General features: G+C 36.2%; 1 protein-coding gene across 3 annotated transcripts in view; it reads right to left on the bottom strand.

The window, feature by feature from the left end:
* TLL1 (tolloid like 1) overlaps positions 1–15,407 on the bottom strand; it is a gene marked incomplete at its 5' end in the record, with an annotated part of 132,579 nt that overhangs the window by 46,451 nt on the left and 70,721 nt on the right. For 2 of the 3 annotated variants that reach the window (XM_080343448.1, XM_080343449.1), the window contains 3 exons: positions 3,801–3,925; positions 6,753–6,858; positions 6,983–7,161. In XM_080343448.1, coding sequence (XP_080199574.1) covers positions 3,801–3,925; positions 6,753–6,858; positions 6,983–7,161 — 410 coding nt within the window. Of the gene's footprint in view, positions 1–3,800; positions 3,926–6,739; positions 6,859–6,982; positions 7,162–15,407 lie in introns of those variants that run through there. The other variant, XM_080343450.1, reaches the window with a different exon arrangement.

The following is a 15,407-nucleotide window of genomic DNA, read 5'->3' as shown; positions in this document are numbered from 1 at the left end:
ATGCCTTATTGCAGTTTTACTAGGCTAGACTACTTGAGGAAATGTGACTTTAGCTCTACCCTCCACACCCTCCAATGAAAACCCGATCTCCTGTCTGGTTTACATCTTGAGAAGGTTAGACTTCTGATAAGACTTTCTGTGCTTCTCCTTGTGAAGATTAGCAATTGTTGCAAACAGCAGGTACATTATATGCTTATACAAAGCGATTTCTACCAGTGAACCCTGTGGCAGTGTTCAATTACACAGCCTATGTAGAACACCTCTCTGGGCTGGCCTACACACACAGTCAGGTTCAATTAAGGATTATAGTGAAACCTGCAACTGATGAAGCCCAGATTTTCCAGGACACTTAGGAAACCAACTCTCTTTCCTTTGACCATAGCACAAGCAAGTACATACTGTCATATACAGCTAATTTAATCTTACCCTTTTCCAAAGAGAGTTCTTTAATACTTTTTACTTGGACCCAAGTCTGTACAACTATTCATATATGGCTTATAAAACTGCCACAGAGCTCAAAAAATATTTTCCCCTTTATAGTTACAGGGAGATGATCGTAATCTAGAAAATTTAATCCGCCATAAGTAGTGAATAAGGGCTGACGTTTGAAGGTGAACACTCATTTGCAATAAAATAGAGATTGCAGCAAGTTAAGCCTTAGGAACAGTGAAAACAGCACAAAACTCAACCCAGGCTAGGTATCCTTCATCTGCTCTCTTTCCCATTGTCGCAGATCCTGGCAAACTTCTTCCATCTACCTTCACTTTCTCTGAACAGTCTTCTTCTGCTGGTCTGAGCCTTCTTTCCCATCTGTTATTCAGTTCCACTCTACTCACTTATTCCTTGTCCTCTCTTTCTACCTAAGAGTATCCTTCTCCATCACTTCCCTTTCTTATTCTCTTTCTCCTGTAAAACTACAAACGAATTTTAAATCAACTACAATTCCCAGGTAAAACTATAAAGATAGACCTGTGTTGAAATTTCAGTAACTATACCAGGAGAAAACATATTCTATCACTAGATTAGACAGTCTCAAAACCATTGAAATACATCCAGCCTTGAAGTTCAAGATCTGTTCTCAAATGCCAAGACACTCAAAGTTCAGAATAAGAGTGGCAGAGGAAGGACCCTCAACGTAGTTGCTTGTTTTCTCCTTTTTTTTTTTTTAATTTACTCCATTGTGTAACAATGTAACTCAGGATTGAAATGTAACAGATCCCTATCAGCAAATATGTTTTCCTTTGGCAAAATTCCTAAGAAAAAGTTAAACCAAAATTGTTTCCACTCAGTTGTTGAGTCCCAGCACTTAGCTGATGAAAGACAGGTTATCAAATCTCATGCCTTGCCTTCACCAAGATCAAAACTGGTTCTCAGTCACTAAGCCCTTCCCTGAATAATGACCCTGAATATCCTCACAAGCTAAAACAACCCAGGAGCTGCTCCTCAGCTGCCTCACTGCTGTATTGTCCTGCACTCCCAAGCTCAGCTTCATTTTCACAGGCCCCAGAAAATGCAGCCAGCTTCTTGGAGCACAAGCCGCTTGCGGGAATAACTAGAAGTCCAAAGGAAACAAGCACAACACCACAGAATACTTTATCAAAGATGTGCAGTTCTCTGGAAAATACTGATTTAGGTTATTGTTTTCCATATTTTTATTGTATTACATTTAAGCAGCACAAATAAACACATGAAACAATGCAGACATTAATGTTTAAAATATTCACTGCTGTTTTATCATAAGCAGACACCATGATTAGCATCTTTTGTCCAAAATAGGAAATATAGCATGCCCTTCAAAACAACACAGTGTCAGATATTTCATTGCTGTAACATTACAATGATCACGTGATTCTTTTCACAAATGCAAAAGCCTAAGGTCTGAATTTGCAGTGTCACTATTTGCTAGAAAATCATAAGTACCATGCAATTTTAAGAGAGTTGCTTTCTTTATTAGATGTTGAAGTTCACCTTGTGTTATTCAGTTATTCAGCTTCTATTAAAAATCTTAACTGAAAAAAAAGCGTATAAAATAGTATGCTATTTAAAATTCGTAGCAAAACCACCTGCCTTTTTCTCTCTCTCAAAATGCTATTTTATGGACTGGCTTACGTAAGTAAGGGTAGAAAACAAACATCTTCTGTCTCAAAGTCTGCCAAAGCAAAGTGCCAGAAAAGGAGCCCAATCCTGCAACCATCATTCATTTTTATTATCCTGCTAACCTGTGTTCACCAGTGCTGCAAAAAATAGCACGTGCGTACTCCCGCTAAACAAACATGGGATTACAGTACTGTGAAACTAACTTTCAACAAGACTTTCAAGACTTTGAAAGAAATGATAACTCATCATTACACATTTTCATGAACTATATAAGAAGGACATTTCCTCTAAACAACTATTTGAACATTAGCTCAAAAATCACATTGCATCTTTTTCAGTTCACTGAAAGTGCATGTTAGAGTATTATAGATACCGTAAAAAGCTTATGTTTTTTTAAGTCAATGTTATAAGATACTAGCTACTTTCATGGTGGTTTTGATTCTATAGATTATTTTTGTCTCCAAAATTCATCTTTTGTGAAAATATAAATGTATTCTATGTTTATTAAATTGTTGCTCTCTGTGTACTCTTATTAGAAATACTGCTGCCAAGAAGAATGTCATTGTTCCAGTACTTTCTGTACCAAAAGAAAATAGCAAAAATTATTCCAAAAAGAACAGTTGTTAAAGAAAATATGTTAAAGTGGTTTCTCCTCTGGTAGGCCCAGAAGCACTGTGCATGTTTTTGGTATATAGAACATTATGATTTAGTGTACTTATAGCACAAAGGAGAAGTATATATCAGCTGTACAGTGTACATAAAACGCACATCAGATGCCTCAGATCTTCAGTAGATCCCACTGCTGCTGATACAAATTTGAAGCAGCTCCATCATTTCAGTCCTGATCCCTCTTTTTAGTCCCTCTGTATTGATTAGGTGGTAAAAAGTAGCCATATATCTGACTTAAAATAGTTACTAAGATTTCATCAATTCCCATGAGGAGCAAGAGGGCTGTAAAACCTATGTGGCACAGAGTTGGTACTTCTCACCTCACACAAGGACCATGCTGGCAAATTCTTGCTGAGAGATGTCACTTCTGACCTGCTTCAGTTGACACCAAAAGCTAAAACTGGCATTAGCCATAACTACAGCAAGGAAAGTAAACTCTTTTGCTTTCAGATTTCCACCATACTGCCAGCACCGAGTGAAGAAATAGCAACAGAGAACAAGAACCACAGGGTTGACTCTGGGTTACTCCAGACTTGCCACTTATGTCTCTGAGACAGATAGCAACTCTACCCCAACATTATTTTGAGATAAAACATTAATATGCATTGAAATTATAGGATGCTAGAATTAGGCAGAAGATATTCATATACTAAATATATCTGTTAAAACCATAGAAACTTTGTAATAATTTCTAACCAGTTCCTCCATAAAAGTTTACAACTTAGTTGTCCTGGCTTGTTATTTGTCAATTTTTCCAAAAATGTAATGTTTTCAGAGTTGATTGCAATAATTCAATGTGCTCCTTGTGCACTCTGCTTGAATTCAAATAAAAAAGGTCTTGTTTCATTAAGTTTATCTGTCCTTAAGTGCTTTCATACCTACAAGGTTTTTTTATTATTTAATTCTTGAACTGCCTACATCAGTTGCCAACATGGAAACAGACTGCTGAGCAGCTGACTCAAAAAAATTATCATCCCTCTTGAACAATGAGTCAAACAGTTGCTAGTATGTGGTTTTTGTTTGTGGTGAAATACCTGGACATCTATACAGCTTTCTTGCCTGTGCAATATCTCCTTTACTTAGACGAGTACGCTGGCCAATGGCAGGTCGTATACCATTATCATCACGGGAAGGGAGAATGGTATCCAGAAACATGCCCCTAAAAAAAATAAAAATAAAAATAGACCCCAAAAACCCTATCAGGTTTCTGCCATAAAACTGTCTGAGTTTTATGAATGTCAACTGTTATTTTGTAATTCTAGAATTTACATTTGGCATCATAAATAAGAGAGTAAAATGTAGAACTTCAAATACAGAAAACATGTCATATACAAAGTTATCAAAAATAATCTTCTTTCAGTACATCAATTAACATATCAGCTTTTTATTTCTGTTAGACAGTGGTAGGTAAACCCTCTTATTACTACTAAAACTACACAGAAAAAGGCACTGCTGTTAAGCTCTCATTAGACTGAAAAAAAAAATTATATATGTAAGATTATATAAAATATATAAATGAGGCCTCATCACCAAATTCTTAACCACAAAGTTCTTATTTCTAACAAAGTTTTTAAGGGAAGTCTTAAAGTCTAACTTAAATGTGTGGGAGCAGATAAAGTCAGGAACTCTTGCCAATCATTCTGTCAGGCATTATAACAGATCTAGCCCTACTCTAGCTGCTGCTGCCTTTGAAACATAAATGCTTACTTGCAGCCCTCTGCTTGCTTACAATAAAACATATCAACTTAGCACATGTGACTTTAATAACATATGCCCTAAATGACTAGATGAAATAGAGAAGCACACTTGTTCCAAATGTGCAGTTTTATTCAAAATTTCCCAAATTTTCAACATGATGCAAAATATATTACCATGTTACAGTATTTGAAAATACCTTAAATCCCATAAAATAACATTTAACAGATGAAAATCTTCCTCTCTTTTTTCTTTTTAACTCTATCGTATAGTGGTAGGGCTTTTATTGAAAAGTAAAATTGACATTTTCAGGCATAATGTAGGTCCAAAACCAGATGAACAGTAAAGATCTTTGTAGTTAGGAATACTGCTTATAAATACAGATTTTTTTAATTTAAATTTATAAATAAAAAATTGTTAGTATTGCAGGTACATACTACTCTCTTTACCCAGTCAGATTTCTTGTGGCATCACTAGAAACTTTGCAAAAAGGATGCTACCCTAATCTAAACAGTGAAATAAGCTTCTTATGGCATTATTCAATTTCTAGAAATAAGGTACATCATTATTTTTAAAAGAGTTTGTATCTATAAATTATAATTTTAGTTTCCACTGATTTTTAGTACAACCTGAAGCTGGTGCTATTCATCTTTTTAAAAATGTGAAAACAATCTTTTCTTAAATGCCTTAGCATTTTAATATGGGAACAACTGGTAACAGTTTTAATACAGCATGAACAACATCCTTGTGTGTGACTAGAACTTTATGACATTTTGTGATTTATACTACTTATCCAGGTGAGTAAAGTCTAACAGCAAACAGCTGGCAATATGCCACACTAACCATGACTCATACTTTCAAGATAAACCAGTACAAATCAATACATGACTTCAAGGGTTTGCTGGTTGTTTTTAAATAGTATGGAGTAACAACCTCTTGTACCTTGGGGCAGGGCATGTCTAATCATGGCACTATCAGTTTTTGCCAGCTTGGAAAGTGGTGAGATCAGGGCCCTTGAATCAAATTATCTTGATGTTGTCATCGCCCTAGGACTCCAGGGGGTTCCAGCTTGTTAAACTACTCCATTTTATATAGGTTCTTATAATCTCTTCCTTAAGGTAATGGTATCTGTAACTGGATTAAGTGGTGTGACTCAACATCTACCTCATGTGGCTCATACCCATGCCCTATCAGGGGTGAATTATGTGTATGCTGAATACGTTCCTTAGTAGGATTTTTTTTTTTAATAATATAATTTATGTTGAGGAGAAAAAGCTTAAGAAATTGGAAAAGGCTAGTGATGTTTCTGGTGTTCTTCAGCCTATTTCAAAAACTTAGATTGTCTAGTGGTTTTGCCTTAAAATGCATGAATTGGATTTAAAAAAACAAAAAAAACCAACAAACAAACAACAAACAAACAAAAAAACAAACAAAAAAAAGTATATAACTTTTTAAACTAGCACTTTTTGTTGCCTTTTTTTTTTTTTTTAATGTTTCTTTTAATTTACATTACTCTGATATTGTTAGAAAGTAATTAGTTGAACTGCATCTTGGTATGAAATGTAACAGGAGACCAGGGACTCCTTCTTCACTTTTTCTCCAGAGTGGGACTAACCCATGGGAACAGCTCTTTGTCCAGCTCCCCACAACCATGCAGAGTTTCAGAGTGAGCCCCACATGAGTTATTATGGAGTTTGGAATGGATCAGCCTACAACAGGCCAGAGCAAGACCAACAGAAATTTTTGTTATATGGTTTTGATGACAGTAATGATCTGTACAAACAATACTGTTATAAATGGACAACTGCAGTCCTTAGCAAAGCCTGCAGCTTGTATGGTAGATGTCTTAACACTATAACATGTTCTACCTACATAATCCATCGTTACTCAGACATTATGCATCAAAGAAGATTTCTCTTTAAGAGAACAGATCATGTTACACATAAAATTCCTGACCATTTCACTCATCTGGTTTTTGTAAATTCAGATTTTTGTGGAGACAAAAAGAAAATGAATACTATGTGAAATGATATTTCTAGATATTTCTATCTTGTTTTATGATCTAAAGAGCCAAAGCAAGATCAAAGGCTGCTTTGAAACTGAATAGAAACAAAATGTGTTTAAAAAATAATTTAATTATTCAGACTTTAACAAGCTGCATTTTGACTGCTATAATACTCTATCGCAAGGGATATTTTAAGTGATTCTGGAGTACTTAAAAAAGCATAATTCTTAGAATTCACAGTGAGGAATAGAATTAAAAGTCAAAAGGTATAACCTGAGACTCCAACCTTGAGAAGGTGTTCCTGGCATAGTGCATAATGCTGTCAAAGTCATATGGTTCCCCAAGGGAGTTCACTTCTCCAGGCTCCATCTTCAAGAAGTTGTATTCCTGACCTACAAATTATTCATAATTAGAGTTTCTTCAATATCTTAAGAGAGTTGTGCAGATAAAGGAAAAATCAAAAATAAACAGATTTTTTTTTTTTTCATTTCCAAAATACTTATCAGAATATCTCACCAGGCTGGATGTTTTCTCTAATGATGGTGACATGGTCATCACGGTCTGGTCGTGTATGTTCATGCCAAAAACCTATCACATGACCCAGCTCATGGACAACTATACCAAATTTATCACAGTTCTTGCCTATAGATATAGCCTGAGGACCATTTCCCCTTCGACCCACGTAAGAACAGCACCTGTAATTAAAACAAACACACATGAAAGTTTTCATGCATATGTCTACAAACCATATATGAAATTCAATTAGGAGATGAGAAAATATTATATTACAAAAATCAGCACAACAATACACTATGCAATTTCTGCAGTCTCACAAATGCTAAATCTAGTGCAAGAACAACTTATTATTCAGAATAGCTAATACAGGACACATGAATATTGTTGCTTTGTTTGTTTGTTTTTATTATTCCCAAGGTCTTCTTAAAAGATGCTAGCTATGATCAACAGAATCGCCACTTGTGGGCTTGTATCTCAAAATTCCATGGAAATTTCTGTTCACCCAAAGAATCAATAAAGTCGACTGAAAGTACCATCTCACCTATGCATATCATTGCTTTCTTGCCTGTGCATGCTCAAGAGGCATGCAGAAGGAAGCAGAAAGAACAAGTAAAGACAAGGATTCCTCTGTGCCATACTTCTGCTACACATCTTGACAGCACTGACCAGACTCTTGGTCATTCAATTCTTATAAGTTTGCTTTATTTTTATCTGAAAAGTCACCCTACTTCATTGTTTCCATCTACAAAGTGTGCACAAATTATGCAAGTGGAAGAGTAGCCCTTTAAAAGATTCACTTAGCATGCTGCTGAAAATACAGAAGGAAGATATCCTGAATGAGATGCGGAATCCTGTGATGCCACCATGCAATCTCCCCTCATTTTTTGTTTCTTTGGCTATGGGTAATACACAATGTCATTTGTGAAAACAGTATATTAAAAGGTTGAATGCTCTGGATATTTTGGATATTTGAGCTCTTTTTTTTTTTTTTTTTTTTTTTCCCCCTCACAGTCTGGTTTTCTTGCAATAGGAATATTAGTACCAGAAAGTAATATTTTCACAAGAAAAAAAATGCAACACAAACAACCCCCAAAAAACCTGCTTCGCAACTGCTCTCAGGTTTCATTCCTGTTCCACTGCACTGCCATGATTCCAACGTAAACTTAAGGAAAAGAGATACCCCTTTCAGCATTCATACTGTCAGCATTTATCCAAGATGTCTGCTTTTTGGTTTGAAAAACCGTCTGCTGAGCAAAAGGAGAGTAAAGCAATCCTACCAAAATGGAAGACAATTTCAGGTTGCATAAGCTGTTTCTCTGTCACCTCTGAATATCTTAAATATTTCAAGCCAGCATTATATTCCTTAATAAAAGCCTGATTTCCCATCTCCACTCTGTAAATTCTGCAGTCTGTCAGGTGGAACAGAATTGTACTGAGCAGATCACCTCCACCTCTACCCTCTCTCCTCCACTTTTCTTTTAAAACAAAACAAAACAACAACAACAACAAAACACACAGAAAAGGAAAAAAGGAAAAGGGAAAAAGGAAAAGGAAAAGGAAAAAAAGGAAAAGGAAAAAGGAAAAAGGAAAAAGGAAACAAGGAAACAAGGAAACAAGGAAACAAGGAAACAAGGAAACAAGGAAACAAGGAAACAAGGAAACAAGGAAAAGGAACCAACATGTATTCTGATGCAACAATTACATAACAGAATATATTTGGTCCTTGAGGAGGTTAATGCTAGTGTGGAGAATTATCTTTCATACACCTCTGTGGGCAATAAAGGAAGAGAAGCCATGGCAACAACACCAATAGTGGATTAAATTCTACAGAAAACATTTGCTGGTTTCTCCTCCTCAGGTTTTGTGGTGGCAAAGACACTTCACTTTGGTTAGTTGGCTGATCAGTCTTGGTTGGTCATTTTCATTTACTTTTGTGTCTAATGCAACTAGGATTTTAAAATATGAATATTAGGGAAGTGCAGTTATGACATTTTACCTCACAATCCCTGTCCTTACTAAGCATATACTGATTTTGCACTAATGGTTCAAATCAAGGACACATATACCAAAAATGCCAGTAATACCTTAATATTATAAAGGCTATACAAGTTACTTTATAGAGGATATATTACTAGTACAGCCTAGGAGGGTTGCATCATGAATTTTAAAACTATCTTGAAAATACTGTTAGGAAAAACTATTGTTAATATTACAATCATTCCTTGCCATCTCAACTACTTCTCAAGTATTACTACCTTCAAAATAAGTTAACCATTTTCTTCCTGATTCAGACAGTTTCAAGTGCAGGTTATGAATGACCTTTTTAGGCCAAACCACTGAACTGGCTCAGTGCTTCAGCTAGAGTTGTACAATATCACGTTTAATCAATTTATCAAGGTGTTTTCCCTTGATATCTCTCTTCAAGGCACTGGCAATTTAGACTCGCTGCTATAATTCTGTCCCAGTGTCAGTGTTACAGGTTTACATGTTACTGTTCCATGTGTATTGCTTTGTGTATTTCTCTCATTCTATATAAATTGTTTTAACACAGAATTACTATTTACAATATTTATGATAGAGAAATATTATTATAAATGCTGACATAATTAATAGTAATGGAAAAACTACTTTAAGATGTGCCCTAAAAATAAAACACAGGTGATAAGAAGGAGCAACAGATAGCAGAGATAAGATTAAAATCAAAGTTTAGAGCAGTTAGACCATTTTATCTCATGATTCCATAGTGTATTTCACCTTTGCACCTGACACACTGACATGGTTTTGCTTAATATATTTTCAGACTATATGTTTGCAGAATACATATTATGGCTACAGGTGAAGAAGAAGGGGAATATGTAAACACAATTAAAGCACTATAGATCCTTTCAATGTAATTTTAACCTGGGTTTTTATCTTTCACTCGTCACTCAACTATTTGAATATGTTTCTATTGTGCAATAAGGAAACTACCATAGTTCATACACTCTCTTATTCACTCATGCTCACCCTGGGGAGACAAGTGCTTGGATACTAAAGAAGGTTTGGGATTTGCTGTTGTTTTTGGTTTTTATTGTTGTTGGGTTTTTTGTTGGTTTGGGGTTTGTTGGTTTGGTTTGTGGTTTGTTTTTTTAAAACCTCCTACACAATGTTATTTACTGTCCCATCCAATTAAAAAGGGATTGTTGGAGTATATTCTTTGTACTCTGAGCCAAAGGCAGTAGAATTTGCAGTAACTCTTTATTCTCAGAAAAGGTAATTAATTTTAAAAGCCATTAAAGACCTTCTATCCTCAGTATAGAATTCCCGGTTTACTGTCATAGGCAGCAGCATTCTGTACACTGAAAAAAATTATCAAACACAGTTCCTAGGTCCCAGACTTCAAATCTTTCAGAAAAACATTGTTCCTTATCTTCGAACAGTTTGAAGTAGGGACTAAGATTTGGCATTTGCCTTGGCAGTCGACAGGAAACCATGGTGGAAAACACAAGAATCAATCAGACGAAGTACTTAATGTGCTGTGAAAGCATGCCATCATTTCCATATTAGGTGATCTCAATGAGTTAGGGCTTCCCACCCATGTTAAAATCATGTACATCATTATGGTAACTATGTTATACTGACCTTAACTTGTGCAAAGAGATAAAATACACCGACAAAGCCTGACGATTGCTTTAAAAATAGAAAAGCATAAAATGCATATAATCTGTGAAAATTCACGTTACAGACTACTAAATATGGATAAAATTCCACTGATTCTTGCATAATTTTGGTTGGAAGGGACCTCTGGATGTCTCCAGTTCAACTTTCTGCTCAAAGCAGTATCGGATATGAAGTCAGACCAGAGTTGCTCCAGGTCTTTATCCAGTTGGGTCTTGAAAAACTCCAAAGATAGAGAGAGCACAGCCCCTCTGAACAATGTGCCTCAGTGTTTCAATTACTTATATCCAGTCTGATAACCTTGCTTCAGCTTATGGCTGTTGCCTTGCATCTTCCCACCAAGCACCACCATGAAGAACCTGGCTCCCTTATCCTCCCTCTAGGAACTGAGAGCTGCTGCTGGGTGCCCCTGAAGACACCTCTTCTCCAGTTGAGCAAACCCTGGACACTCAGTATCTCTTCATGGGACAAGTACTTCATCTCCCGAGCATCTTGGCAACCCCATGCTTAAGCCCTTCCAGGTTATTAACATCTTCCTTGTACTGGGGGCCCATAACTGTATGTAGGGTCTATCTGTAACCTAGTAAGCGGCAAGTAGAGAGGGATGATTCCTCCCCTTGAGCCACCAGCTGCGCTTCTGTTCCCACAGCCCTAGATGTAGTTGGCTGCCTTTGCTGTCATGGCCCATAGCCAGCTTCTGCCCAGCTCACTGCTCCATGGCCTCTGCACACAGCTGCTCCCCAACCTGGCAGGCCCCAGCCTATCTTGCTCTTCCTTTGCAGGTGCAGGGTTTTGCATTTGCCCTTGTTGAACTTCACAAGGTTCCTGTTGGTCAGTTCCTCTAGCCTGCCTGGGTCCTTCTGGATGACAGCTCTGCTATTAAGCCTGTCATCTGGCTCCTCCCAGCTTGGTGTCATCTGCAAAAATTGATGGGAGCAAGTGTCATCACCTCTTTGTGGGTTATTGAAAAAGATGTTAAAAAGGACAGGTCCCAGGATATGTCTTTGCAATACTGCACTTTCAGTCACAGTTTGAGTCCAAACCATTAACCACAACCCACTAAGCCCAACCACACAATCAGTTTTAACATATCTAGTTTTCCATTCATTTAAAGTCCTGCAAAATACACTTTGGAGACGGAAGACATTTAAAACACATTTGTTTAAAACCTGGAATTTAATTTGTAATTCAAAACCTCTATGATCTGAATAGAACATATGATGGCAGTGCTAGAAATTGATGAAAGTAAGGTTAGGATAACCGCATACAATTATGAAAAGGCAGAACAAATCCTTTAGTTTAAAACAGTTAAACACTTCTGCTGAGTCTTCATGTTTACCACTGTGTGGAAACTCTATAGAGAAAAACTGCAATGCAGAACTAAAGAACATTAATAATTATTTACAGCTTAAAGCAAATCAATAGATTATTAAGAATGTAGGTTGTGGAATATTTAATACTATTCCAATAGTTTTAACATGCTTGTGTTACTGACTTCATGTATATTACATGCTTCAACTAGAAAAGACACATTTGGTGGCTAAAAATTTCCATAGATGCTTTGAAAACAAAGAGAGAAAAAGGAAAAACTGAAAAAAAATAATTATTATTCAAAATAGTGCCCCCTATGATTCCTCCAGTTCTGCTTTTATTGACACTATTCGCAGCAAGGGCAAAAAAATGAAGAAAGAATTTAACTACAGTCTCTCTCTTCCCATCCTTTTTCTTTCATTTGAATCAAAAGAGGGTTTAACCTTTCAAGATTTTGCACTATATCAGGCTACAGCTGTGCAATAATAGCAGAACAACAGAATGGCTAGTATGACACATTAAGTCAATTTGCTTTAACAAGAAAATGTTAAATATTTAATTAACCAATTTACCAAATAGAATTAACAATACCAAAAAGTTGATTGTTTCTCAAAACAGAGGTGCTTAAGATCACCTCTGAAAGTTTTTAGTGCTACTTCAAAAACCAGATACATTTTTAGGTGTTTGCAAAAATAATTTGATATTTTACTGTTCTAAAAAAAAAAAAAAAAAGATAATTTGGATATTATCAAATGTGTGTAGTGACTTTGGGTACCTCATCTGACACATTTGAAAGATATTTTCTTTTCAGAAGACCAAAACTTAACTGGAATCTTTTACATACTATTACTCCAAGTGGTCTAACACTGACCACCTCTAAACCAGGACATTGGGAATCATGTTTTTAAAACTGGCCTGCTCCTAAAAACAAGCAGCCAAATGAGTACGGTTAATTCACTTGCACTGATTACTTAACAGATTTCAAGTACCTCTCAGAAATTGTAAGTAAATATATTTTTTCCTTACATGACAAAATTAGAATTAACAAGTCTTAAAATAACAGCAACAACTCACACTCAGAGGGTCTTTGGGATTTGTTAGGTTGAGTGTCATGTCAAGCACACCAGATTCATCCAATTAAGCTACAAGATTCTGATCACTTCAAGAATCACACTTAGTCAAAGGGTAAGGAAAATTAAAATAAATAATTAAATAAATGCATTAATTTGCAGTATCACGGGATTGACCCCAGGTGTGTTTGGCAAAAGACCAAGACCTTTCTGTGATGTATGAGCACTTGTCATGCCCCCTAAATTGAGTCAACTGGAAGCTTTTTAAGCTCCTCATCTCTTTAATCTTTATTGCACCAGACAGCAGCTGGAGACAGTAACTATTTATGAATCTCTAATTCTTTTTAATCAGTCTAGCTGATCAATGATGGCAAGCAAAGAGAAACAAATGACAGAGAGAAAGTGAAATGACTGGAACAATACACTCATTCTTTCAATTAATACTATTTTACAGTTACTGTCAAAAATGTTCTTAAATTGATATGAAGAGAGAATCAGGTAGAGTCAATGCTGCACATGTTGAAAAGCTGCACTCTTCAGTATGTGATAATATAAAAATCATCAAAGACCACAACATCAGCTTGCCATTGCACTGACTTTGTGAAGCTGTAGATGAAAAATGGCAGAACTTCATAAGCATTCTAGGACTGCATATCATCACCTACATGTAACACAAAGCAAGATAAAGAAGTTCACAGAATTAATGAACAAAATCTCACTAAAGCAGAGATTTTTTTTCTAGGGAAAAGCACACCTCTTTGTATCACAAATATAACCCATTCTGTACAAAGGAGATATTGGCTATGACCTGGCTCGATGAATTTGCTTATTGTCAGGGATCAATACAATCATGGTTACTAAATGTTCTGATTCACTGCCCTAAGAGGACCTACTATGATGCCAGAAGTGACTAGTGCTTCTTCACCTGCTCAGTGGAGATGACTACCCCAATATTATAAAGAACAGCCAACTGATTCCATTCCTCAGTTACCAGCTGCCTCTCCCAGTGTATTAACACAGATCACCCCTCATTCAGTTTATGTTAAAGTACTGTGGTTTAGACTATGGCAACCGGTCACTTGCACCTTGGTCACAGCCATCCTGCAGGCTGCACCACAACCAGCAGAGAAGATGTGTCAGCTGCTGTGGGCAGGACGAGGCCCAGCTGCTGGAGCTAATTACCACCTGAGAGCATGAGTCAGCCCTAAAGCCACGGATTATTTAGTACAACTCTAAATTTCTTCTCATTCCTTAGAAGTGATTGAGCACCTTTTATAACTTGTAATCCTTCTTAAAGCTGAAGAATTCTGAAAAAGTTCACCTTAGGCAATGAGTTTATGTCTTTCACCAACTTCAAGAGCTTGCCTATTTAATACACTAGCAAGTTCAAAAAACATTAAAACATTCAGAAGCTGTTCCTTCTACAATGTTCAGGGAAGCACATGAAAGAGATCTGATTTTCCTGTACCTCAGACAGTTTTGTCAAATATCTATACAAGAGGACAGAGTAGTGATTGTAATAAGTCATCTGAATCTTGTCAGTAAAAAGTACTTAAAAGTCTCTTAGTGGAGAACAAAAAATGCCACAAAGTCAGATCAAAGGCATGATTCGATGCCAGAACAATATGACTAATTGTTCTTTTTTGTCTCACTGTATAAAAGAAGCTTCATCTTGTACTCAGTAATATTTATTAAGAGCATGTGACTAGAGGCCATCCCAGTTTGCTGACCCCTTTTTTGGCTTTGCATACAGAGTATAGTTACTGGGTCCTCAGGCACTTCCTATCTGATAGCAAGTAATAAAAGGAGAGAGAAGCAGTAGTTTTTTGAACCTGTTTACAGATTAGAGTTTTACTTGCTCTAATCTACTAAATGCACAAATATTTGCTGTAATAGACACTAATGTCAATGTACACTGTTTTGGTAGAAGAATGATAAGCACTAGTATCTTAATACTATATTCTTATTCTCACATCTGCAGGTAATGGGCACAAATGACTCTCAGTAATTACAAAATTTCAAACTAATAAGTTCGCACTTCAGCCGTACTAAGAAACAATATTTCAATAATTAACTGTTCTCAAAATCAGGTTAAATAAACAAGACATGATCACAAATAATTATAGTTTAAGACTGCAACAGATGAAATTATTCTGATGGGAGGGAGACATCCAGCTGTAAAGCTTTGATATTTCTCCACACAAGCTGCCCATAAACAAACTAGAGAATCCTGATATAAAGTGAGGTATAAAGCTGATTGGAATATTATGTGAAGGTAGAAAAGATGCTCTTAAAACTTGCAGCCTGAGAAAAGACTGTTAAATATAATGAAAACAAGCCTGGACTTTATAGCAATCTTAACAGATCAGGGATCTGAAAAAGGGAAT

Source organism: Nesoenas mayeri (assembly GCF_963082525.1).
Source record: "Nesoenas mayeri genome assembly, chromosome: 4".
In the NCBI taxonomy this organism is placed as follows: domain Eukaryota; kingdom Metazoa; phylum Chordata; class Aves; order Columbiformes; family Columbidae; genus Nesoenas; species Nesoenas mayeri.
Note: the sequence above shows the minus strand (reverse complement) of the source record. Positions and strands in the feature narration are given on the sequence as shown.